The sequence below is a fragment of the Hoplias malabaricus genome, chromosome 9 (genome assembly GCF_029633855.1).
Source record: "Hoplias malabaricus isolate fHopMal1 chromosome 9, fHopMal1.hap1, whole genome shotgun sequence".
Taxonomy (NCBI): domain Eukaryota; kingdom Metazoa; phylum Chordata; class Actinopteri; order Characiformes; family Erythrinidae; genus Hoplias; species Hoplias malabaricus.
Genome location: NC_089808.1, coordinates 37,226,041 through 37,251,621, shown reverse-complemented (window position 1 = coordinate 37,251,621; position 25,581 = coordinate 37,226,041). Strand labels below are relative to the sequence as shown.

Sequence of the window (25,581 nt, the reverse complement as noted above, 5' to 3'; positions counted from 1 at the left end):
CCCTGAACTCTTCCCCAAAAGACTTCTGAGTTTGCCTCCCCGTTTCAGCCTCTGCGGGCGTGGTCCGTACTAGCAAAGTGAAGTTATGCTAATAACATAATTTTGGGAGTAGGACCACGCCCGAACTCCTCCTCTCAGCCCTATATATACCCTGCAAATTCACGTCATTTCTGCGACAGACAAACTCGCCTCATTTAGTTCCGGAGATGGATCTTGACTCGACTGCTTCACGACGTCAGCTTGCTCCTCCGCGCCGAGTCATTCCTGCTGATCCCCATATTCGGAGCCGTGTTCGGCCTTTATCAAGCCCACTGAGCCTCCTGTTTTAAACTCGCTCCCACCTCCACCCCATCTCCACCCTTTTCTCATATTACTTTATCCAACGAGGGGGTCCGGCTTCATACGCATTCATAAGCCGCCCTGAACTCTTCCCCAAAAGACTTCTGAGTTTGCCTCCCCGTTTCAGCCTCTGCGGGCGTGGTCCATACTAGCAAAATACTGTTTAAATAAAATTAATGTTTTTTTATTAAAAATACAGTGTGGGCAAATATCAACTTTATAAATCTCAAGCTGTGTGCTGCCACAATAAAAAAAGAAAAAAAATACCACCACACCAGTTTCCAAATCCCAAAATATGTCTTGTGGATTGCAAAAGCAGGTGAGCCATACAGAATTTGTAAATGTTTTGTTTGCCACTTGCCAAAGAGAAGATACAACTAAGATCCTGTATTGTAACAAAATGGATGCTGAGATCTGCATTTAACGCTCACTGAAATGGTCTCCTCCACTGCATGGCTAGGCTCAGCCCTTTCACTAAGGTATGACTCATTTCACTTTGTTAATGAGTCATACATGGTCTAAAAAGTTTGAGAACCACTGTAGTGTTATGAAAGAGAAAGCACATTGTCTGAAGGCACTGCTTACAAAAATATGAATAAGTGGACACTAATAAAGGAACACTGCTCTCATAAAACATTCACAATTCCTAACTCAATGCATTTTTGTTTCTAGCATCAAACACAGCACAGTGTGGATCACAAAGAGGCTAAAGCTAGCTCTGTGTAGCTAATTTGTTTCACTTAAAAACATGCATAAAATATTGAGGTGCCATCTCAGCAGTATTCAAATTAAATGCAGATATACCCAATATATGTCAATATGAAGTGACCAAGCTGATTTAAACTTTTGCTTATTTCACATATTTGAGTTCAGGCTAGCTATTAGCTATGCGTTATGCTAATATTAAACACTCTGTGGAAGTTTTTTTTTTTCATAAGAAAATTACAAGAGACAATAATAGCTGTAAGAAAGGAAGCAAATATTCCACCTAAATTGAACATGAAGAAACTTTCTTCGATCTTGAATCGCAGTCTTTAATTTACAGGCTTCAAAACACATGTATATTTTATTATTATCCTAACATTTTGTTTAGTCGTTTGTTTCATATAGTTTGGTATTTAATGAAAATAGTCCGTTATTTTACTTCAGCCTACAAACATGAATCTAATTCACAGCTGAAAGCTTGCTATTTATATTTATTGATGTGTTCTAAATTTGATTTAAAGTAATCAGTTGTTTAGCCTAGTTATCTCTGTCTGAATCTCCAACCTGTGTCGTAAAAAGCTGAACTGAAATCTGTTCCTCAGCTCTCTGTGGCTACACAAGAACCCGCTCATTTTCTTCAAACGTCAGCCAAAAATTTTATTCTGTGCTTAGTCTTTTCAAAGCTTCCTTAAAACCATCTTTCTGTGTAAAGAAATGGGGTAAAATTGTGAAATCAGTGGCAAGTTTAACTGTTTAAATCTTAGCTCATGTAAATCTGAGGTATGATTGTTATAAATTAATATAGCATCCATTTTTGAGCAATTGCCATTCCCTACTGGTTTAGGACCAAAATAATTTGTTTAGTTAAACCCAAACATCTGGAAATGAACAGGAATCCAGTAGAATTTTCAAGAATTGTTTTCAAGTCAACAAATCAACTAAAGATAATGCATCTGATTACTACATAAGGAATTCATAAGGAATTTCAGCATAACAAAACAATATTCAGACTAACAGAACTTTGCCATGGAAATGATTAAAATCAACCATCCACTTGTAGTGAAATAAGTTGCTGCTAGTGCTGTTCAGAAAAGATTAAGTACACATTGATTTCAACTACTGTGCATACAGGAATATGCCGTTTGCTATTTTGCATGCTTGTGTTGAATCGTTTGGACAGTACAAACATTGGTATTATGCCTACATTTCACTTAGCAGCATCGACACAGTGCAAATCCACATGGTTCAGTGGTGAATGTATATATCTTCCGACCAGTTAGCAGCACCTCCACGTCTGTCTCTATCCCTGTTTCTGTCTCGATCTCGGCCCTGGTAGTGGTAGTGGTTGTGAGGGACAGTGTAGTGCTGTTCATGGTGAGAACGGATTGGCTGTTCATGGTGGGAATGTTTTGGCTGTTCGTGGTGGGAACGTACTGGCTGTTCATGGTGGGAGTGCACTGACTGTTCATGGTGGGAATGCATTGGCTGTTCGTGGTGGGAACGTACCGGTTGTTTGTGGTGGGAACGTACTGGCTGTTCGTGGTGGGAATGCATTGGCTGTTCATGGTGGGAGTGCATTGGCTGTTCATGGTGGGAACGCACTTGTTGTTCGTGGTGGGAATGTACTGGCTGTTCATGGTGGGAGCGTAATGGTTGTTCATGGTGGGAATGCATTGGCTGTTCGTGGTGGGAGCGTACTGGTTGTTTGTGGTGGGAATGCATTGGCTGTTCATGGTGGGAGCGTACTGGCTGTTCATGGTGGTGGGATCGTATGTGTCTCTGGTGCCTGTGCTGCCTGTTGCGCTCATTGTGCTTCAGCTCATAGTCCTGGTCTTCCTGGAGGTCCGTAGTCCCCCGGCGATGGTGGTGGTGATGGTGATGGTGATGGTGGTGATTGTGGTGCTGGTGGTTGTGGTCTCTGTGGGCTGAGGTCCTGTTGTGGTACACCTCACTTTGGTCCAGTTCTTCCTCATCCATCAGCAGGTGGTGGGTCCGAGGCTCAGGGTAGGCCAAGTCTTTGCTGGGCATCAGCTCTATATCACCCGGCTGTATGTGGGCCGGGTGGTGATTGTGGTGCTCTGCGCGAGTCACACTGTTCCGGTGGTGGTGCTGATGATGGTGGTGGTGGTGATGATGGTGGCTGTGTTGTGGTCTCTTCGGCTCACTCCTCAGGAGCCTCTCCTCCTCTTCTGCCTCTTCATCCCTTGCCTCCTCCTCCTCGTCCTCCCAAGGGTCCTCAACCTGAGGCTCCAGCTCCCGTTGGTTTTCCTGAGATCCTTTCCTCTTGGTGGCTGCTGTCCTCTTGCCTTTTGTTTCATCCTGACATCATGGATTAGAAACATAAAGTTAGTCATGAAATGTAATAATCACTACTCGCTAGACTTAATATACTTTGCAGTAGGGTGAGTGTATTGTGCATACTCCCAGAACTGTAGATACCTGCCTGTCCAAAAGTATAATTCAGTATAGTTGATGATGATTTACACAGACACTCATCTGAGTTAATATAAATGCACAGTCCACCAGTTTTCAGTTTAAATCCAAACTTAGCAGCATTTTAACCAGTGCTGCCATTGCATTTGAGTGTGAGAGAATGTCCACAGAAGGCCAGCACTCTCACAATCAAAGAATGAGAAGTAAAATTGCTGGAGGACGACAAATGAGTCATGGTATAGGGGTCTGTAGGGCAGTGAGCGGGACTGTGAATACCATTCAGCTGCTTGAAATAGCAGATTGTACTCTGTGCCTTCTGACAGAATTAAATATTATTTCTGCTGAGTATCAAGGAACAATTGTGTATCAAGGCAAAGCTATGACAGGATCTCCAGTTTTCAGGTTTGGGTCTCTGGTGTTGGGTCTTCCCAATCCATTTTATTTATTTATTTATTTATTTATTTTTTTGGTGTGGGCAACAGTTGTCTGGTTCCAGAGTGGAACAATAATGTAAACAGATGGAAAGATGGGAAAGATTTACCTCACACACAGCGCCTCTCCTTGTGCTGGAGAGAGTCTCACAGCATTAAGAAGCACATATGCATTGCCCATTGCCTGTTTGCATTAGGTGGGTAAAGGGACTTACTGTGTTGCATAATAAGGGCAGTTATCTTTTGTTAGACACATTAGAATTTTAATCATATATAGAATTTTTCATTTTAATCATATATAGAATTTTTAATCATAATTCAATCATGGACACATTTAGCACATTTGACTTCAATGCATTTTTGTGCTCTTTTGACCAAATCTGTGAGAGTTATTCATGCACAGATCATTTATAACCTCCAGTAACAGTCTTACTTCACTTGTGTTTTCTTCTGGGTGTAATTTGTCCATAACAAGCTATAATCAGCAAATTAACTAAAAATGTATTGAAAACAGGTATAAAGTGTTTAATGACGACAAGCCTGGAATCAAAATTTCACTAAGCACTTTGTAAATAAGTGGTTCAGAAATGTCCAAAAATTGTTTTCAAGACAAAATAAAAGAATGCAGATGTAAATAGATGGACTTTAGGTTGAAAGTGCTGGAAATCCCTTAATTAAGGTGTCAATTTTCCTGGACATGACTTCAGACCCCATGATTTTTTGGGATGCATTACTGAAATGGGGGCGGCACGGTGGTGCAGAAGATAGTGTTGCAGTCAAACAGCTCCAGGGACCTGGAGGTTGTAGTTCGAATCCTGCTCCGGGTGACTGCATGTGAGGAGTGTGGTGTGTTCTCCCTGTGTCTGTGTGGGTTTCCTCCGGGTGCTCCCATTTCCTCCCACGGTCCAAAAACACACATTGGTAGGTGGATTGGTGACTCAAAAGTTTCCATAGATGTGAATGTGTGAGGGTGTGTTCTGCTTCAAACTTAAAGGAACACTAGGTAAGGTCAGTGAAGCAATAATTTGGAAGCTGTAATGTTAAGGTTAAAATATTGTGTTCTTTAAATAGATTTTTAAGAGTATATTACTGGGAAAAAATCAAAGACCACATCTATTTAGCTTTGAGTCAAAACCACCTTTAAGTACCTTAAGTACAAATAGTTTATTATTTAGTAGATATTTCTGGTTAGATATGTAATATTCCACTTTTGTTACGTTAAAGCCCAGCTCTAAATCTGAAGCTCAAACATACTAGGGAGCATGGGCGACATCTGGATGGAGGGGGCAAGGGGGCAGGTGCATTTGCCACCTACACCAACCCCCACTGAGGTTCTTTCATTAAAGCAGTTTATTTTTGGATTGTGGGACATTTGTTACAGCCATAAAACAATTCCCATCACAGAGCAACACATCTCTATGACACAAGGGGGCAGCAAAATAGTAACAACAGACTGGCTGTGCTTGTTTTGTTTTCTTTTTTAGAAATTAGTTTTACGGTAAAAGGCGCATTGGTGGGTGAATAGAAATGGTGCCCATCCTAGTGCACCATTGAGTGCTAAATGTCTCCACATCAGACAAACAGCACTGTCTGTATCTTTAAGTGACAGAAGAAAAGCTCCACTTTGGCAATTATCCACTTGTGTGTCCATCACTCCACTGTGAGAATACATTTCATCTGACAAAGAAGCTGCTAATGTTCTCAAAAAAACATAGACTGTTATATATATATATATATATATATATATATATATATATATATATGCATGCAGGACATGCAATCAGCTTCTAAAACTACAGTGCTGAAAAATGCTCCTGCAGTTTTCTTTTGTGAAACCAGGGCAGAAAAGCTACAGCTGAGACAGAGGTTAATGAACTAACTTGTCTTTGGGGAAAAATGGAGGCTAAAAGTAGTGTGGGCAAATGAAAGAATGTAGAAACTATTTGGTTGTAGCTTCTGTGAAATTTTATGTTAAATGTGTTTTCATCTTTCCATCTCATTTAAAATGTAATGCATTAATGATGGTCTCTGACTTTTACACAGTGATATTTGTGGCATCTGTGCTAGAGATTCCCAACTCTGTCTCTCTACTGTTGCTGCTCATGAATATTTGTGTGTACCTTAGGAGGTGTGGGGCAGGTGGGGAGTGTGTTTTCTGCTAGTTTCTCTACAAGGGGGTTGGCTGGCTCCATTTCTGGCGGATGAGTGGCTCTCCAATAAGCCTCCAGGTACTCGGCTATGTGCTCACAGGCATCTGAAAGCTGGTTCTCATCTAAGATGACATCAAATATCTCCTAAAAGATAAAGTAGCAATGAGTGAGCGAGAGTGGTTATTATCCCATCATTTTTCTTCCAGTTATGAAGTAATATTTTCATTCTACTGACACATACTGGCCTGAAAGTCTCAGCTTCTAAACTAAATGTAGCTGCCCTGCAAAACTGGTTTATTCAGTAACTACAAAGGAATTTGATTCTTGATCTCATGAGTTACACTTCATAGAATAAAGTCACTGTTATAAACATAGATGCAACTTTCTGGTGGTAAAAGGTACTTATTGCTCATTTCACCAAAGCAGCACTGAGAATCTATATCACTGTCTGTCTCCAAGGTCCCAGGAGGATCTTTGCAACAAGAAGCAATTAAAAAATACCAGTCTCTTGATCATTAGGTAAATCAGTCCCTGATTAAGGCCTTAAGCATAATTGAAATGAAAGGACAAGCAAGGAAACAAGGGCATCTTTAAAAGGGAGGACACCCAGGTGGACCTTTATGCAAGCAAATATAGGTTTTGACTTGATTTCTCAAGAAATTTCAAAAACGTAGAATCTTACATTGGGACACTGGGCGAGTTTATCTGCAGCCACCATCTGAACATTGAGGTGTTTGGTCTGAGATTTTCCCCTGGTCTTTATCAACCTGGTGAGAACCTGGAGCAAAAAAGTAAAGCATGGTGAGTGTGAGCAGGAATGACGTTGTAAGATTAATTAAGATTAATTCCCCTGTAAAATCAATAATATCTACATTTCATAGTTAACTATCAGTTAAATGAGGAAGATGAAGAGGAGGACTATCCTGGAAGCACCCTGGCAGTTTTCCTGACCCCAGTACTGAGATCAGAACCACACAGACACCTACCACTTACAAAGGTTTTCTCAATCAAACTAAAATCAGCTGTGGTTTGAGCACACACTTCCGATTAGTATCTCATACATATTGGAAATCATTTGTCAGACATGTGTTGTAATTACTTGGGTCTGCCCTAATGTTTTGCCTTTTGTGGTGTTGTAAATGTCTCGGCGCACTGTGAATACACTCCAGTAACATTGTGTATTTCATTGTTGAGCACAAACTCGAATTATTTATTAAGCAAATCCTCATTAGGCTAATAATCACATTTTTGCTGTTCTCTACGAACAGTGTGTTTTCTGCATTTATCACACATCATGTTACCACTCCTATAGGTCAGAGATCTAAACAGGGATTGAATTATTCTACATTCCATTCTAATAGTGCTGTATTACTGAACTGCTGTGAGCTCAAACCTTGGGGGATGAGATCTTGATGTAGACGAGGATGGGGGAGAGCGAGGTCTTGCTGAGCTGGAGCGGGTGGTTTATTGTGTCTGCATCTAGCACCACCAGCTGCAGACTTCGGGCCAGCTCAAAGATCCTCTCAACCTCGCCTTGAATCTGAGCTGCAGAGACATGGAGAGAAACTTCAATAAACCAGAACCTTAGAGAATCAGCACTTACTTCATCTCAATGTTTGATAATCGTGATTTTTAAACCAGTGCCTATCTGCCACATTTGTAACATACTGCTGATTACTACTTAAAGTTTGTTTGTTTTTTCACATTATAAAACATAATTCAGAAACCACTCTATTTCTCTATTTTCCATTCCAAAATTTTATATGTAAAGTATGTAAAACAATTATTCCATTATTTTATCTGAATTTTAAAGGAATGTCTACAGTTGAGGGACACTATTGTCTGTGGTTTGTTTACGTTAAGAAGCTCCTAAATGTTTGAGGGAAAAAAAATTGTGAATTACCACAGAAACTCATATGTAAGTTGAGTTGTTTAGTTTTCTACTTTCGTGTTTACTTTCATATTGTTAGTGTGCCCTCAAATTAAGAGTTAGTTCCATCCACAGCAAATTAACACAATATTACAGATTTATGGAGCAGGAATAGAGCAATATCCTCATCTCTATTCATGCTTTTTAACATTTGCGGTTCTCTTCATTGTCAAAAATTCTCCAGAATGCTGCCTTTCTGCCCATGAGCAGAGAGATGAAGCCTAGCCTAGTCAGGACTGAGATACTTTTTTTTATTTTTATTTTTATTTTTTATTTTTTTTTTACCTATTTACTGACACCCGGGCTCTATAAACACATTAGACTGGTTTCAAGCACCAACAGACTGGAGAGAAGCAAATAATGAGGAATATCCTCAAATTTTTATAAAAATGTTGACACTAAAAGTACTTTTATTTTTATTTTTTTATTAAATTCATGAAAGCTGCCTTCAAGGCATCATCGCTTTCCATTTATTACAGTGTCCATTCTATTTGAGGAGCAAGAGAACATCAGCAGTTTTGATTTACAATTTTTCCTTTCATTATTATTTTGTTTATTTTTTCACTGTAAAGGGTAATTGTTCCACATCCTTTCACAGTGTTTATTCAGTGTCGATTTCTGATCTGAATCAAATTGAAGCTTGATTTTCTTTTATCTACTGGATTGTCACTAGATTGTTCTCCCTGTGTCTGCGTGAGTTTCCTCCGGGTGACTGTCTGTGACGAGTGTGGTGTGTTCTCCCTGTGTCTGCGTGGGTTTCCTCCGGGTGACTGTCTGTGAGGAGTGTGGTGTGTTCTCCCTGTGTCCATGTGGGTTTCCTCCGGGTGCTCCGGTGTCCTCCCACAGTTCAAAAAACACACATTGGTGTCCTTAAGTGTAAGTGTGTGAGTGTGTGTCACCCTGCGCCCCCTCCAGGGTGTGTAAGCAGGCTGGGTAAGCGCTTACAGACAGTCAATGAATGAATGTATGAATGAATAATTAACTATTACAGCCATTGGTTTCAGAATAAATGATGGATGACCAGGTGTCCACAAATATTTGGCCACTAAGATGTGATCGAAATATGCTGAATTTGATCATAGAGCCCTGCAGCTCCAGTAATCAGAAAATGTAAAAAAAAAATCCTAGCCTTTGATCAACACAAAAAGGCACAGGTCTGCTGTATAATTTAATGAATTATTTTTTTTATTTACTTTTTTACTATTTTACTGCAAGCCAGATCCTATACACCCCACAGTGAGTATTTATCAGGACTCTAGCACTTCTAACAGTGCTACCTCTAATGGAATGTAATTACGGCTAGTTGTTCAATACTGAAACCAAGAGGAAACCGGTACTGGGAGTGATACGTACCCGCAGCATCTGAAGCAAAAGAGACAAAGTGTGGAACAGAGCGGAGAGAAGTAATCAATCCTCTCAGCATTGTGTACAGTAGCTAACAACACATTCTCCGTATTCCCACATGGAAAAGACCATCCACTTGTACCACAGCACAGTACGGACACTTCACTGGTGTGTGTTTGTTGGTTTTGGGGCAGGACAAGGTTTCCCTGTAAGTGGGACTCCATAAACAACAGTGTTAATTACAGTGGTGTGAAAAAGCCCCATTTTTTTGCATGTTTGTCTCTTTTAAATGCTTCAGATCATCAAACAAATTTAAATATTAGTCAAAGACAACACAAATAAACACAAAATGCAGTTTTTAAATGAAGGTTTTTATTATTAAGGGAGAAAAAAAAATCCAAACCTACATGGCCCTGTGTGAAAAAGTGTTTGTCCCAGAGTTAAAACAAAACTGTGGTTTATCACCTGAGTTCAATTTCTCTAGCCACACCCAGGCCTGATTACTGCCACAGCTGTTCTCAGTCAAAGAATCACTTAAATAGGACCTGCCTTACAAAGTGAAATAGACCAAAAGATCCGCAAAAGCTAGACGTCATGCCAAGAGCCAAAGAAATTCAGGAACAAATGAGAAGGAAAGTAGCTGTGATCTATCAGTCTGGGCAATAATGGCCTGAATGGCAGAGAGCCAAGATAAAAACCATTGCAACCACTGAAAAGAACATAAGACTCATCTCAATTTTGCCCGAAAACATCTTGATGATCCCCTAGACTTTTGTGAATATACTCTGTGACTGACGAGACAAAAGTTGAACTATCTGGAAGGTGTGTGTCCCTGGCGTCAAAGTAAAACCACATTTCAGAAAAAGAACATCATACCTACAGTAAAACGTGGTGGTGGTAGTGTGAAGGTTTGGGGCTGTTTTGCTGCTTCAGGACCTGGAAGACCTGCTGTGATAAAGGGAACCATGAATTCTGGTGTCTACCAAAAAATCCTGAAGGAGGATGTCTGGCTGTCTGTTCGTGACCTCAAGTGGAAACGAACTTGGGTTCTGCAGCAGGACAATGATCCAAAACACACCAGCAAATCCACCACTGAACGGCTGAAGAAAAACAAAGTGAGGACTTTGGAGCGGTCTAGTCAAAATCCTGACCTGAATCCTATTGAGATGCTGTGGCATGACCTTAAAAGGTGGTTCTTGCTCAAAAACCCTCCAATGTGGCTGAATTACAACCATCCTACAAAGAAGAGTGGGGCACAATTCCTAATGTTTAAATTTGTTTGATGATCTGAAACATTTAAGAGTGACAAACATGCAAAAAAAAAAAACAAATCATGAAGGGGGCAAACACTTTTTCACACCACTGTACGTCTGTACGCTAACCACAGGACACCTGGGGCCATATGTATGAAAGTTCCTTCATGTTCTCTCTAAAATGACCTGAACACGAATTTCTGATTTCCTCTGAGTCAGTGTTTTTCCACCTGATTTATGGGGGGGAAGACCCATTCAGAAAAATCTGAAACAAAAGTCTGAGGAGAGTGGTGGAATAAAAATAATACCTTACTATCATAATTACATTACAAACTATTTCTCCATAACTGCACTTACACACTACTGCTCAGTAATTCTGCCTCTGATTATGAACACAGAACCTCTGGAGTATGCAGAGGAGTGCATTCTGTCCCATGTTGGGTTCAGATTCATAAATACAGGGTTTTATTTGTGTAAAAACAAAACACTAATTCCATCATACACTCAAAAGGTAGGGTAGCGGTACATTACTGGTCACAAAACGTACAAACTGTGTAAATGTACCTTTAAAGGTACAACAGCGGTGTTAAAGTCTAGTTATGTTCCTTAAAGGTACATTACATTCTCTTCTCCAATAGTAAGATTTCATTATAGATTTGTGTGATATATAACTATATAACATAAGTCCTGGAGATGTAACAGGGTGTATGACATCAACACAAATTTAAAATCTACATTTAATATAGAACAAGGTACTATTGTGTTCTCTAATTAAAGGCACTCAAATGTAACATTGAGGGACCACCACAGTGCCAGCAAATGGTACCACAACAGTGATACATTTTCTGACAGTGTACAAGAAACTTTTATTCAAAGTGACTTCCTGTATTAATTCTGTCACAGATTTGGGCGAATGCAGAATTAGCGAGTTTGACCCCAGAGTTTAGTGAGTACCCACTGAACTAATCAACAAATGCTCAGAATCATTTTGATGTGTTCACTCCTTTTTGAGTTTGAGATGAAATATATGAGCATTACCAAGACTGGAGCGAGTGTTGGAGCAATCCATTATGGTGTGTTTACTGGGGTTGTTCAGGATCGACCGCTTAGCGAGAGCGATGTCTGCCGTCATCCGGGTGATCGTTATTCTGGCAGAAAAATATCAAGAAAAACAGACGTTAAATATTCCGTGAGGGAATCAGTTTATTGCTGTGTAAAAATAATCAGACTGTCAGAAAATAAATACTAAATGTAATTTGTAAGAATAATTCAAATTGAAGCTTTTTTAGACAACATTTTAGCCCTTTTCCATTCACAGTCCAATTTACAATTTTTTCCTTCATTAAATTCTTTTGTTATTCTTTATAAATAAGATTAGGAAATAATTTTAATCCAGCACATTGTCAACATTTTTATGATAATCATTTTATATCAGGCTTATACTCATTAATATATCTCTCATAGTTGTTGGTAATATTTGTATTAGTGTGTTTTCCAGATTAAAAGTCTCTGTGAATGTAAAATCTGAGTGAGGAGATTATAAGTGAGTTATATCCTGTACAGGACAGTAATCTGAGTGGGCCGATGGTGGACCAGCAGTGGTCTACAGTCAGTGGTGTGCCGGCCTTTTTGTCCCAATGGACCGATATATGCTCGTGGTCTGTTGCTTACCTCCCTTCAAATCTGTGTTTTAAATAATCAAAAAGAGCCTTCTGCATCATGTCTGTAACCTGTAAAAATGAAAGAAAGGGAGAGAACTGGAGGAGGGGCGAGGGAAACTTTAATCGCCATATAATCCGTACATAAGCACGGTTAAATCCTCAGGAAGGCAGACTGTGAAGTGGGAGCTGTACACTAGAGGGCGCACTAAATTCTGTGTATGAACTGTCTCCCACACAAGGCTGGACAATTGGCTCTTAAAGCCCATCTGTGTGATATGGATGAAACACTACATCTGCGATTTATAGCCACTGTCTGTATTTTACATCTATATTATACCCCAAAATAGAACTGAAACATTGTATATCTTGCATTCACAACCTCCAAGTGTGCTATCCTCAAATCACAAGAGTTGCAGTTTCACTTCAGTCCACATCTTCAGAAACTTTGAGAAGTGAAGCTCCGTAAAATCACTTTCATAAGTATTTTGACTACTTTCTGGTGGAAGTTCACGACCTGTGTGTATAGGTCGTGAACTTTCACCAGAAAGTAGTCAAAATATTTATGAAAGTGATTATTTTGGGCAACTCACGTGAGATAAAGAACACATTTCTTTGCAGACGCACAATGAAAGAGATTCATAGGGCATGTTTAAAAAAGCTTTAATAGATGAACCCCTCAACCATCTCAGCCACTAGATGTCAGTATATGGGCAGTTTCATAACGTGAAGCAGAAATATCAGAGAAAATGACTGTGTATGATGTGTAGAATATATCTGGCTTTAGGACACACAGAGAAAATCTGAGATAGGAAATAAATATTTACCTCATAGCCCTTGAGAGAAGGCCCCATCAGCACCACGGGGCGCATGGAAGGCACTACGTCATACGCTGCCAGTTGCTCCCCCTGAAAGCATCAGTGTAAAGATCAATATTTGGATTTTGGATTTAATTACAATGAGTATGTGTGGAGAGAGGAGCTAATGATTGTAAAATCACTAGGAAACAAAGTGAGGAAATAGTACAATCCACAGAGGCCAGGAGTATTTTACGCTTTTCTCTACTATTATCCAGAAGTCTCAACCTAAGTCTCTTGTGATCTTAAGCTGAATGATTTCTCAAGATAAAGTCATCAATTGTTTTTGATGACTACATGACTTTGATCTAAAATAAATCAACAAAGACATCTATAAAGGCTTATTCCAACATGTGGCCGTGGTCATAAAAGCTGCTGCCGTTAACCTGGAAAGTGTAATAACAACTGATCCTCACTGGAATAAGCCTTTATAGATGTTCATTTAGGTTTAAGTCAGTTCTTTTTGTTAATGGCATGGATGTTCCTGCATGTTGTGTCTCTACCCAGTCCATATTTTAATTTAGATCCAGTCCTGGGTTCCTGCCTGCTCCATTCTGGAATTTATGTCCATGGTTGGGCTCCACCTTTCCACTATAAAAGCTGCCAACTTTACACTCAGGAGGAAGATTTCCTCACTTGAGTGTTTTCCTCTGCTTGTGTTTGACCTTGCTAGTTTATTATTTTTGACCTCTGCCTATTCACTTTACTCTTGATTGCTTGTGGTTATATTGTATATATTTGTAAACCAGTCCTGGCTGTAAGGAGTGGCTGCCATTTTGTTTGGGGAACTGGGGTTTCGTCTCTGTTTATATGTAGCAAAGGAGCAAGGTTAGCACTGTGCCTTTGTTTTTTTATTTATTTGTATAGGTTAGTCAGTGTCTATCAAGTAATTAGTGTCGGGTTTTGTTTGTTATTTTGGCTTGGGTCACTCCTGAAGTCACTATCCTGTTCACCATTTTAAATAAGCAACAATACACTTTCTGAAAACTGTCCAAGTGGTTGGAGTCCTTTAGTCAACATTACTCTGTCTGTTAATATTTCCTTTGTTTCATTTGATGTGTTGTGGCTTGACCCAGACCGGGTCGTAACATTTTGAATGTCTCATGCAGATGCCAAATGCCAAATGAACACATACAGCAAAGGTACATCACCTACCTACTATGGTAACTAAAAATATTTTGACATCAGAAGGCTGTGTTTACACTCAGGGTTGCCAGATATTTAGCTTACACAATTTACAAATGTTTTTATTTTTACAAATTACAAAGTAAAACTTAGAAATAAACTAGTTGTTAAGTTTATTACTCTTAGACCTAAAATATTTATTTGTTTATTTATTCATTTTCTGTTAACCCTTATCCAGTTCAAGGTTGCAGTGTGTCCGGAGCCTACCCAGAATCACTGGGCACAAGGTGGGAACACATCCTGGAGGGGGCACTGGTCCTTCACAGGGCGACACACACTCACACCTAGGAACACTCTTGAGTCGTCAATCCACCTACCAACGTGTGTTTTTGCACCATGGAAAGAAACTGGAGCACCCGGAGGAAACCCACACATACACAGGGAGAACACACCACACTCCTCACAGACAGTCACCCGGAGGAAACCAACGCAGACACAGGGAGAACACAACAAACTCCTCATAGACAGTCACCCGGAAGAAACCCACGCAGACACAGGGAGAACACACCACACTCCTCACAGACAGTCACCCGGAGGAAACCCACGCAGACACAGGGAGAACACACCACACTCCTCACAGACAGTCACCCGGAGGAAACCAACACAGACACAGGGAGAACACAACAAACTCCTCATAGACAGTCACCCGGAAGAAACCCACGCAGACACAGGGAGAACACACCACACTCCTCACAGACAGTCACCCAGAGGAAACCCACGCAGACACAGAGAGAACACACCACACTCCTCACAGACAGTCACCCGGAGGAAACCCACGCAGACACAGGGAGAACACACCACACTCCTCACAGACAGTCACCCGGAGCGGGACTTGAACGCACAACCTCCAGGTCCCTGGAGCTGTGTGACACCTAAAATATACTTAAGTGTAATTTTATAAACTAAAACTTTAGTCAATTTAGTCCCAGGAAGTTTTGAACTAATACACTTAACGAGTATCCAACTCGTACATTTGCTTAGGTATACTTACAAGAATTAATGAAGTTTACTTTTTTGTAAGGGAAAAAACCACACACACACAAAAAAACTTGCTATCTTGCATAAAAATAAATACCCAATAAAATCTCCCCAAAATAAGACTTTATCCAGAAAAACCTTTTTTTCAGACTGAGATCTTGTTATATTGTGATCTGAAGATAACAGGACTGAACAATGTCTCAAGGCCTCTGTGGACTGTGGTGGATGAAGAGAATTGCATTCAGTGAAGAGGATCTGGGCAGTAAACTCATGTACTCACCGACTTCTTCTTCACTTGCTGAACTGTGTGAGATGGGGAGAGGGTAAAAATTACATTTTGCCTGAGCTCATTATATGATACAGAACCTCCTTTTCTCTCCTCTTTGCTTTATTAACAGCTCTACTGTGTGCTATTTCATGCTAGTAGTGTTGTTAATGAGTAATTGGAAGAGTGGGACTGGACTACTAGGACGCCCATGCTGGACATTACGTTCTGAGCTAATCATGTTTGATCTAACCTCATTAGCATGTTAATGGAATTGTTGGGAGTTTAAAGCTCTGTGGGCTGTCAGTCAGGTGACCTTACCTGTCGGAGGAGGAGTGACTTTTTTCGAGTTCATGTCATCTTTGGCAGCCAGCGCTTGTGGCTTTGCTGGAAAAACAGAAGGGTGATTTCATCACACTGCATTCGGACCATGTGAAGAAAGCTTCAGAATTTAAATGTTTACATTCCCATGCGGTATTCAATGTGCTTGGAGATGTGCTTGGAACACTATTCAAATGTTTGTAGACACCACTTACACATGAATTGTCCTCTATTTTTAGGTGTGTCTATTGCTGGACGCTTTGGAGCAGCAGCACTAAGTCTCCGTTCACATTGTCCATTGCCAGGTTTCAGCAGGAGGGCTAAAAAGCCCCCCGGCATTGGGATGAGGAGCAGTCAAGGTGTTGAAGCTCCATTTAATACATTTAGTGTGAGTGGGAGTGATAACTGTTATCCACAAGGAATGATTTAACATCAGTAACTGACCTCTCTAATGTTCTTGAGCCTGAATGTCATTAAATCTTTACATTCATTCATTCACTGAAATAAACAGTGGTTTGTTTATGCAAAATAGCTTTTCCCCTTCCCTGTGTACAACCAGTAGTTTGCCTGCTTCAGTTCAATAATTCATTCATTCATTCATTGTCTGTAAGCGCTTATCCAGTTCAGGGTCGCGGTGGGTCCAGAGCCTACCTGGAATCATTGGGCGCAAGGCGGGAATACACCCTGGAGAGGGCGCTAGTCCTTCATAGTGCAACACACACAGTCACACATTCACTCACACACTCACACCTATGGGCACTTTTTTGAGTCACCAATACACCTACCAACATGTGTTTTTGGACTGTGGGAGTAAACCAGAGCACCCGGAGGAAACCCACGAAGACACAGGGAGAACACACCACACTCCTCACAGACAGTCACCCGGAGGACACCCACGCAGACACAGGGAGAACACAACAAACTCCTCACAGACAGTCACCCGGAGGACACCCACGCAGACAAAGGGAGAACTCCTCACAGACAGTCACCCGGAGTGGAACTCGAACCCACAACCTCCAGATCCCTGGAGCTGTGTGACTGCGACACTACCTGCTGCACCAGTGTTGCACCAAATCCTTACAGTAATGTTCAAATATTTTGTTTACGGCTTTCCCAGAAGAAGAAATAACTGTTAATGCAGGAAATGGGGACAAACTCCTCATTAAAATCATAATTTTAAAAGTATTCTACAAGCGTGTATCCACTAATCTTTGGTCATAGTGTTTAGATTAATTTAAATGCTTTCAGGCTAGAATTTACCAGTGTGATCTCCTGAGCTGGAAGAAAAATTGAGGGTTGAGAGAGTGAATAAACTTTACTGGCTTTTTCTCAGCATCCACGGCTGGTGAGACCTTTAGCAACTGCTTCCTGGACACTGGCAGTGCCCCAGTGTGTGTGTGTGTGTGTGTGTGTGTGCATGTGTGTTTTTTCACTGCCCCAAACCCATACTGTGTGCATGTGAGAATATGTTTGTTTGTTCACTGCCACAGACGGGTGAACATTTCATTTGTAATTTTACAATATCAATAGAGCATGAACATTAACTAAAATTTCACTATGGCTTTCAGGTAAAATTCAATGACCTCAATTGCACACCTATATAAACTGTCACTTACAAATAAAAGTACTATTGAGAAACTACAAACCGGATTCCAAAAAAGTTGGGACACTAAACAAATTGTGAATAAAAACCGAATGCAATGAAGTGGAGATGGCAAATGTCAATATTTTATTCGTAATAGAACATAGATGACAGATCAAAAGATTAATTTGAGTAAATTTAACATTTTAAAGTAAAAATATGTTGATTCAAAATTTCAGTGTCAACAAATCCCAAAAAAGTAGGGACAAGTAGCAATAATTGGCTGGAAAAAGGAAATTGAGCATATAACGAACAGCTGGAAGACCAATTAACACTAATTAGGTCAATTGACAACATGATTGGGTATAAAAAGAGCTTCTCAGAGTGTCAGTGTCTCTCTGAAGCCAGGATGGTAAGAGGATCACCAATTCCACCATTGTTGCGCAGAAAGATAGTGCAGCAATACCTGAATGGTGTTACCCAGCATAAAATAGCAAAGACTTTTAAGTTATCATCATCAACCGTGCATAACATCATCAAAAGATTCAGAGAATCTAGAACAATTGCTGTGCGTAAGGGTCAAGGCTGTAAAACTCTACTGGATGCTCGTGATCTCCGGGCCCTTGCATGTCATTGCACCTCAAACAGGAATGCCACTGTCAAGAAAATAACAGAATGGGCTCAGGAATACTTCCAGACAGCATTGTCAGTGAACACAATCCACCGTGCCATCCGCCGTTGCCAGCTGAAACTCTACAGTGCAAAGAGGAAGCCATTTCTAAGCAAGCTCCACAAGCTGAGACGTTTGCACTGGGCCAGGGGTCTTTTAAAAATGAGTGTGGCAAAATGGAAGACTGTTCTGTGGTCAGAAGAGTCATGATTTTAAGTTCTTTATGGAACACTTGGACGCGATGTCATCCGGACCAGAGAGGACAAGGATAACCCAAGTTGTTATCAACGCTCTGTTCAGAAGCCTGCATCACTGATGGTTTGGGGTTGCATGAGTGCTTGTGGCATGGGCAGCTTGCATGTCTGGAAAGGCACCATTAATGCAGAGAACTATGTTCAGGTTCTAGAACAACATATGCTCCCATCTAGACGTAATCTCTTTCATGGAACACCCTGCGTTTTTCAACAAGATAATGCCAGACCACATTCTGCAGCAATCACAACATTATGGCTACATAGGAGAAGGATCCGGGTACTGAAATGGCCAGCCTGCAGTCCAGATCTTTCACCTATAGAGAACATTGACGCATCATAAAGAGGAAGGTGTGACAAAGAAGGCCCAAGACAATTGAACAGTTAGAGGCCTGTATTAGACATGAATGGGAGAGCATTGCTATTTCTAAACTTGAGAAACTGGTCTCCTCTGTCCCCAGACGTATGTTGGGTGTTGTACGAAGAAGGGGGGATGCCACACAGTAGTAAAAAATGGCCTTGTCCCAACTTTTTTGGGATTTGTTGATGCCATGAAATTTTGAATCGACATATTTTTCCTTTAAAATGTTACATTTACTCAGATTAAACTTTTGATCTGTCATCTATGTTCTATTACAAATAAAATATTGACATTTGCCCCAACTTTTTTGGAATCCGGATTGTATATGCTGAGGAAATTATTTCAACCTAACAGTTGTGTAGATATTATAAATTGTCTTTGTGTTGCTTACAGGATGTGCTATGATGAAATCAGTTCCTCGCTGTTCCAAAAGAAATGCATGTGACAGGATATTTTCGCTTCTGTGGTGAGCAGTTAGCAATCCTATTAAGAGTAGGTCACAAGACCAGTGCCATTCTGAGACTGAACATCAAAGTTCAACATAAGATTGGGCTCACACAAGATGGTGAAAATACTTGTCATCATTGTGCTTTTACTGAAATTGTCAGACTGCTTTGCTCAGTCAGGTTTGTTGCCACTTTATTTAAACTATATTTAATACCAATCATTACTTAATTAGCACAGGTGATCTGCAGAGATGTCTGTAGATTTAGTTAAAGAATGTTTAAAAAAGTAATAATAAATAAATAAATAAAAACATTGTAGTGGTGAAAGATGGTCGTTCTGGTTTATATATTCATATATAAATGAATATATATATTTTATTTATTTATAGTATATATTTTAGTTCTACACACTGTTCTATATTCTATATCCAGTTCCAAATTTCTATTTTTGTTACCATTATCTTATTTTTACATATGTTCCATTGTTATATTTCAAATGTTTTAAATTTCTATTTTATGTTTTCTTTATCGTATTTTTATATTTTATTCTTGTATATGAAACGGCTACTGAATTTCCCTCTGGGATCAATGAAGTATCTATCTATCTATCTATCTATCTATCTATCGTCACTAAATTCTTTATTTGAATTCCTCAGCATGGATATGGAAGCAGTACACTATGGATGCTGAAGAAATGCCTGACTTGTAGGGAAAACAGCTGCTGTGTTCATTCACAATTCTTCATTTCCTCCACAGATGGCACTTTTCTGATCTACAACGCCCATAAGAACCGATGTCTGGGAGACAGTCTTTGAGAGCTGACTCTGTGTAACCCTCAGAACCCCAAACAGCAGTTCCGCTGGACTTCAGAGAACCGCATCTTTAATGTTGCCCAGAAGAAATGCCCCGGCACAGGGGTCAAGAGTGAGGGCAATAAACTGCAGTGGTTCACCTGTGATTCCAGCCGTGATTTTCAGAAGTGGGAGTGCCAGAACAACACTCTGTTTGGCCTGAAGAATGAGTCTCTTTACTTGTCCCTTCAGGGGGACACTACTCTACTGACACTGTCCACAAACCCAGGGGAAAAGGACAAGTGGACAATCCATGGAACTATGGGCAGTGTTTGCTCTTGGCCCTATGAAGGTATTTAGTTTCTCAGAATAAACTGCAACATCACAACATCTGTGCAATAGCTAATAATTTTTATAATATTTGCAATAAAACAATGTATTTATTTCTAGAACCATATTACATTTTATAAGAACTCTAATTATGCATCCCCTAATTGCTGCTATAATTAGTTTAGCCATTAACTGTAATTTAATGTCATATAAAGTCATAATGTGACTTTATATTCAGAGCAGTGGCTATTGCTCTAAGACTGCAAGGGAAGCTCAGCTTCCCCTAAAATGTAAAAAAAATAAGTGATCAAATATATACTGTTGTGTGTACATGTCTTTGAATAAATATGCACTAATTTTGCTCACTACTTTTACTACTACGCGCTCAACTTTTGTTCAGAATCAGCTTCTTATCACTGGTAAAGACATGGGTTTACTCTCAACCATTCCTGCAGTTTCACAGTGCTTTAAACAGTGTGGATGCTGAGTGTCCACAGAGTTCAATAGCGAAGTGCACCGAAACCAGGCAAGTCATTGGATAAATGCTGGGCTTTGTCTCACCCATCGGACGCTCAGCGTCTCTGGGGGTCTATGGGGCAGTGGGCTGGTCTCGGCTGGCCCGGACGCTCAGCTTCTGCAAGTTGATAGTACGACAGCAAGTACGACAGGGTCACAGATCATTTTCTTAAAAAGGAATGGAGGGTAGAATTTACGTATAAATAAACCGACACATTTTATGATGCAGTCCGAAATTGAACTTCCCCTCCTTGAAAGACCAACATCCGCCACTGATTCAGAGTCTATAAGTGGTTTGTATGGTGTTACGACCTGGTCTAGGTCAGACCGCAACACAAAACAAATGAAATAACGGAGGAGTGCAAAAAAAACTACAACTACAACAGTTTTTTGTGAAATGTATTGATGTGATTGATACAGTTAGTGACCAGAAAAATGACTTCAGGAGTGACCCAGGCCAAAACAACAAACAAACCCCACACTAACTACCTTTAGGTACACTAACTAACCTGTGAAAGACGACAAAAACAAAGACAATGTGCTAACCTTACTCCCTTGCTGTGTATAAACAGAGACAAACCCCAGTTCCCAAAACAAAACGGCAGCCACTCCCTACAACTGGTACACGTTTACAAACAGGTACAATAGACAGGCAACACTCACAAAAACATTCAACAAATTACAATTCAAAACACGAACCGAGTACAACAGCGCAAAAGGTAAACAATTTAGTGAGGAACCATTCCTGCCGGGTATGACGTAACTCTCTCATTTATAGCTGATGGTTGAAGCCAAACCATGGACACAGATTCCGACATCCGGCATGCAGTCAGTCAGGAACCCAGGACTGGATCCTAGAACATATGGACAGGACAGGACAGAGATACGAGAGAAACATCCATGCCCATAACACCCCCTCCCACAGGAGTGAAACATAACTGGTTAACAACGAATGCACAAAACAACAAACAAAAATAATAAGCAATAAATAAAAATTAACACCTTGATAGGGCATCAGCTACAATATTTTCAGAACCCTTTTTGTGAATAATGTTGAAGTTAAAACCCTGACAGATTAGAGACCAGCGCATTAAACGCTGATTAGCATTACACATGCACTGCAAAAACACAAGTGGGTTATGATCAGTGTATACAATGATAGGCTTGGAACTGCTACCGAGGTAAACTTCAAAGTGCTGTAAGGCGAGGAGGAGAGCAAGGGCTTCCTTTTCGATAGTACTGTAAGTTAATTGGTGCTTGACAAACTTCTTTGAAAAATAACAAATCGGGTGTTCAATACCATGTGTATCCTCCTGAATGAGAACAGCACCGGCTCCTGCATCACTTGCGTCTACCTCTAATTTAAAGGGTTTATCGAAGTCAGGTGCAGCGAGAACAGGAGAATTACTCAGCAAAGTCTTCACTGACTCAAATGCAGACTGACACACAGGAGACCAAACAAAGGGTACGGCGTTCTTAAGGAGAGTGGTGAGTGGCAAAACTACATTTAAAAAGTTTTTACAGAAACAGCGGTAATAACCAGCCATACCCAGGAAACGTTTCAGTTCCCGTTTTGTCTGTGGTGTAGGAAAGGAACTGATGGCTTGAACTTTCGCATCCAGGGGGCGGACAGTGCCATTTCCAACAGACTTTCCAAGGTATGTGATCACACTTTTTCCAAATTCGCATTTCTCCAAGTTTAACACAAGAGAGGCATCTTGTAATCTTAAAAACACAACTTCCAGCAGCTTCACATGTTGTCCCCAAGTGTCAGAATATAGCACCACATCATCTAAGTAGCATTCACAATTAGGCACGTCACCCAAAACTATGTTCATGAGTCGTTGGAATGTTGCGGGTGCATTTCGTAAACCGAAAGCCATAACGGTGGGTGTATTGTAAAAACTTGTCAGGGGTAGCAAAAGCAGAAATGTCTGAGGCACGTGGAGTAAGGGGAACTTGCCAGTATCCTTTTAAGAGGTCGAGTTTACTAACGAATTTGGCAACGCCAATACGATCTATTAAGTCTTCCATTCGTGGAAGTGGGTATGAATCTGGAGTGGTGACGGCATTAACCTTATGAAAGTCAGTGCAAAACCTCTACGTATTATCTGGCTTTGGTACCAGAAGGCAAGGGGAGCACCATGGGCTGCTGCTGGGAACCGCAAAACCATTTTCAAGCAAATAATCTGTTTCTTTGTTCAAAACAGAACGTTTGTATGGGTTTACACGATACGGATGCTGTCGAATAGGTTTGTGTCCACAAATATCGATATCGTGCTGCAATACAGAAGTGCGAGACGGAACGTCCGAGAAAAGCGAAGGAAACATATTGATTACATGTGTAATATCTGACTGAGCGGCCAAAGGTAAATATGAAAGTTTTTCCGAGAGATGTTGTAAAGCCTCTGAATTTGGTAATCGAGCACAAGGTAAACTATTTCGGCCCAAACATAGATTGTCGCTTTCAGGTGAGTAATCCATAATGGAGACTGTGGCTACAGCAGATTCTAAAGTAGGAGCGTGAGATGAGGCAGAAGAGGAGGGCACATTAACACAACGATCATGGTATGGTTTCAAACGGTTAATATGACACACACGAGTCTTCCGACGGCGATTTGGAGTAGCAAGTACGTAGTTTGTGGGGGACAACTTCTCTATTATTTCATAGGGGCCTGAAAATCGTGTCTGGAGAGAAGAACCAACAGGTAACAGAGCGAGAGCCTTATCTCCAACATTTAAAGAGCGACTAACAGCTTGGTGATCAAAACGAGTTTTCATGTTTTTCTGGGAGGTATCCAAATTTTTTCTGGCCAAGCTACGTGCGGATTTTAAGCGTTCACGAAGTCTCGAAACGAAATTTAACACATTATCTTTCTTAGATATCGAGGGGGGAGACAACCACTGCTCATATAACAGTTTGAGCGGATCACGAACCGAACGTCCAAAAAGCAAGGCATTTGGGCTGAACCCAGTAGACTCCTGTACTGTGTCGCGGATAGCAAACAGGAGCAAGGGGACACCTTCATCCCATTCTTTATCATGATCAAAACAGTATGTTCTCAGCATATTTTTAAAAGTTTGATAAAAACGCTCAAGAGCACCTTGGGACTCAGGGTGATACGCACTAGACACAACGTGTTTAATGTTTAATTCTTGCACAACCTGAGAAAAAAGTTTAGACATGAAGTTAGTACCTTGGTCAGACTGAATATATTTTGGTAAGCCAAAGGTAGTACAAAATTTAATCAATGCTTTAATTACAGATCGTGATTTCAAGGTGCGTAATGGAATGGCCTCAGGGAAACGAGTAGCAGCACACAAGTGTCAGAAGGTAACAATTTCCCTAAAATTCTGTCGATAAGCCTCGGGGACCAGCTCATAAGCTCTAAGAATAGTGGTTTTAACAACATCATAATCCAAACTCTGTTCTAATGAGAGGGTAGAACAAACGTCTTGGGCTTTCCCCACTAATTTACATTGTAACAACAATGACCATAGGTCTTTGGGCCAATTAAGCGTGGTGGCAATACGCTCAAAAATAGTGAAATAGGCATCAACTTCATTCTCCCTAAATACGGGAACAAGACTGATTTGCCGAGTAACATCAAATTGTTCTGAGTTACTTACGACTGTAGAGCGGGTTGGAGAGTGTACTGAAGAGCGGGGCATGGGTACCGGGGAAGCAATCGCTGTCTGACCACCAGAGTGAGCTCTGATTGCAGTGCTCCGAGGGAGGGGGACAGGCCTGAAGCCCGCCAAACTTAACTTGGTCATCTCCCGATCGGCGTCAATCTGTAACGCTCGCAGACGAAGAGATTCCGCTTCACGCTCTTGAATTTTAATTTCCAACTCCAACTCCTTCAGCCGGATGGCTAGGCGGGGATCTAATCCAGGAGACGGGGAACTGCTGGGATCCATGCACGGCCGAGCGTCTGGGACGTCGGCGACCTCCGCCGCTTCCGCACCCAGAACAGCACTTGAAGCAACACCCAGGGAAGTGTCCCTTTCTGGTAAGATCCCCTTACCAATGAGTTCAATTTCCAAAACACGCTTTATGTGATATTTTGGAGCAGAACGAGAAACATTAATAGAAAAAAAATCAGCCACCAAAAGCAGGTCGTCTTTTCGACACAAATCAAAACTTTCTAAGGAAGGCTCGAGTGCAAACGCAACTAAGTCAAATTTAGCCATTCCAACCACTACCGTCCGCCCACCCACAAAAGAGAAAACCACCAGCCAGAACAAGAAAAGAAAAGGGACGAGCCCCCAAAATGTTACGACCTGGTCTAGGTCAGACCGCAACACAAAACAAATGAAATAACAAAACAAATGAGTGTGAGGAGTGCAAAAAAAACTACAACTTAGGACAGTTTTTTGTGAAATGTATTGATGTGATTGATACAGTTAGTGACCAGAAAAATGACTTCAGGAGTGACCCAGGCCAAAACAACAAACAAACCCCACACTAACTACCTTTAGGTACACTAACTAACCTGTGAAAGACGACAAAAACAAAGACAATGTGCTAACCTTACTCCCTTGCTGTGTATAAACAGAGACAAACCCCAGTTCCCAAAACAAAACGGCAGCCACTCCCTACAACTGGTACACGTTTACAAACAGGTACAATAGACAGGCAACACTCACAAAAACATTCAACAATTTACAATTCAAAACACGAACCGAGTACAACAGCGCAAAAGGTAAACAATTTAGTGAGGAACCATTCCTGCCGGGTATGACGTAACTCTCTCATTTATAGCTGATGGTTGAAGCCAAACC

At 40.7% G+C, this 25,581-nt stretch overlaps 1 protein-coding gene across 1 annotated transcript; it reads right to left on the bottom strand.

Annotated features, from left to right (window-relative positions):
- Positions 1-2,289: 2,289 nt before the first annotated feature.
- Positions 2,290-16,188, bottom strand: LOC136706683 (voltage-dependent L-type calcium channel subunit beta-2-like). The gene is made up of 12 exons (XM_066680278.1): positions 16,065-16,188; positions 15,850-15,915; positions 15,544-15,566; positions 13,071-13,151; positions 12,257-12,315; positions 11,624-11,733; positions 9,342-9,350; positions 7,452-7,603; positions 6,741-6,836; positions 6,029-6,202; positions 2,763-3,363; positions 2,290-2,474 (listed from the first exon to the last, which is right to left on the bottom strand). Exons 1-12 carry the CDS (start codon positions 16,186-16,188, stop codon positions 2,290-2,292), a joined length of 1,680 nt encoding a protein of 559 aa, XP_066536375.1.
- Between the last annotated feature and the right edge of the window lie 9,393 nt (positions 16,189-25,581).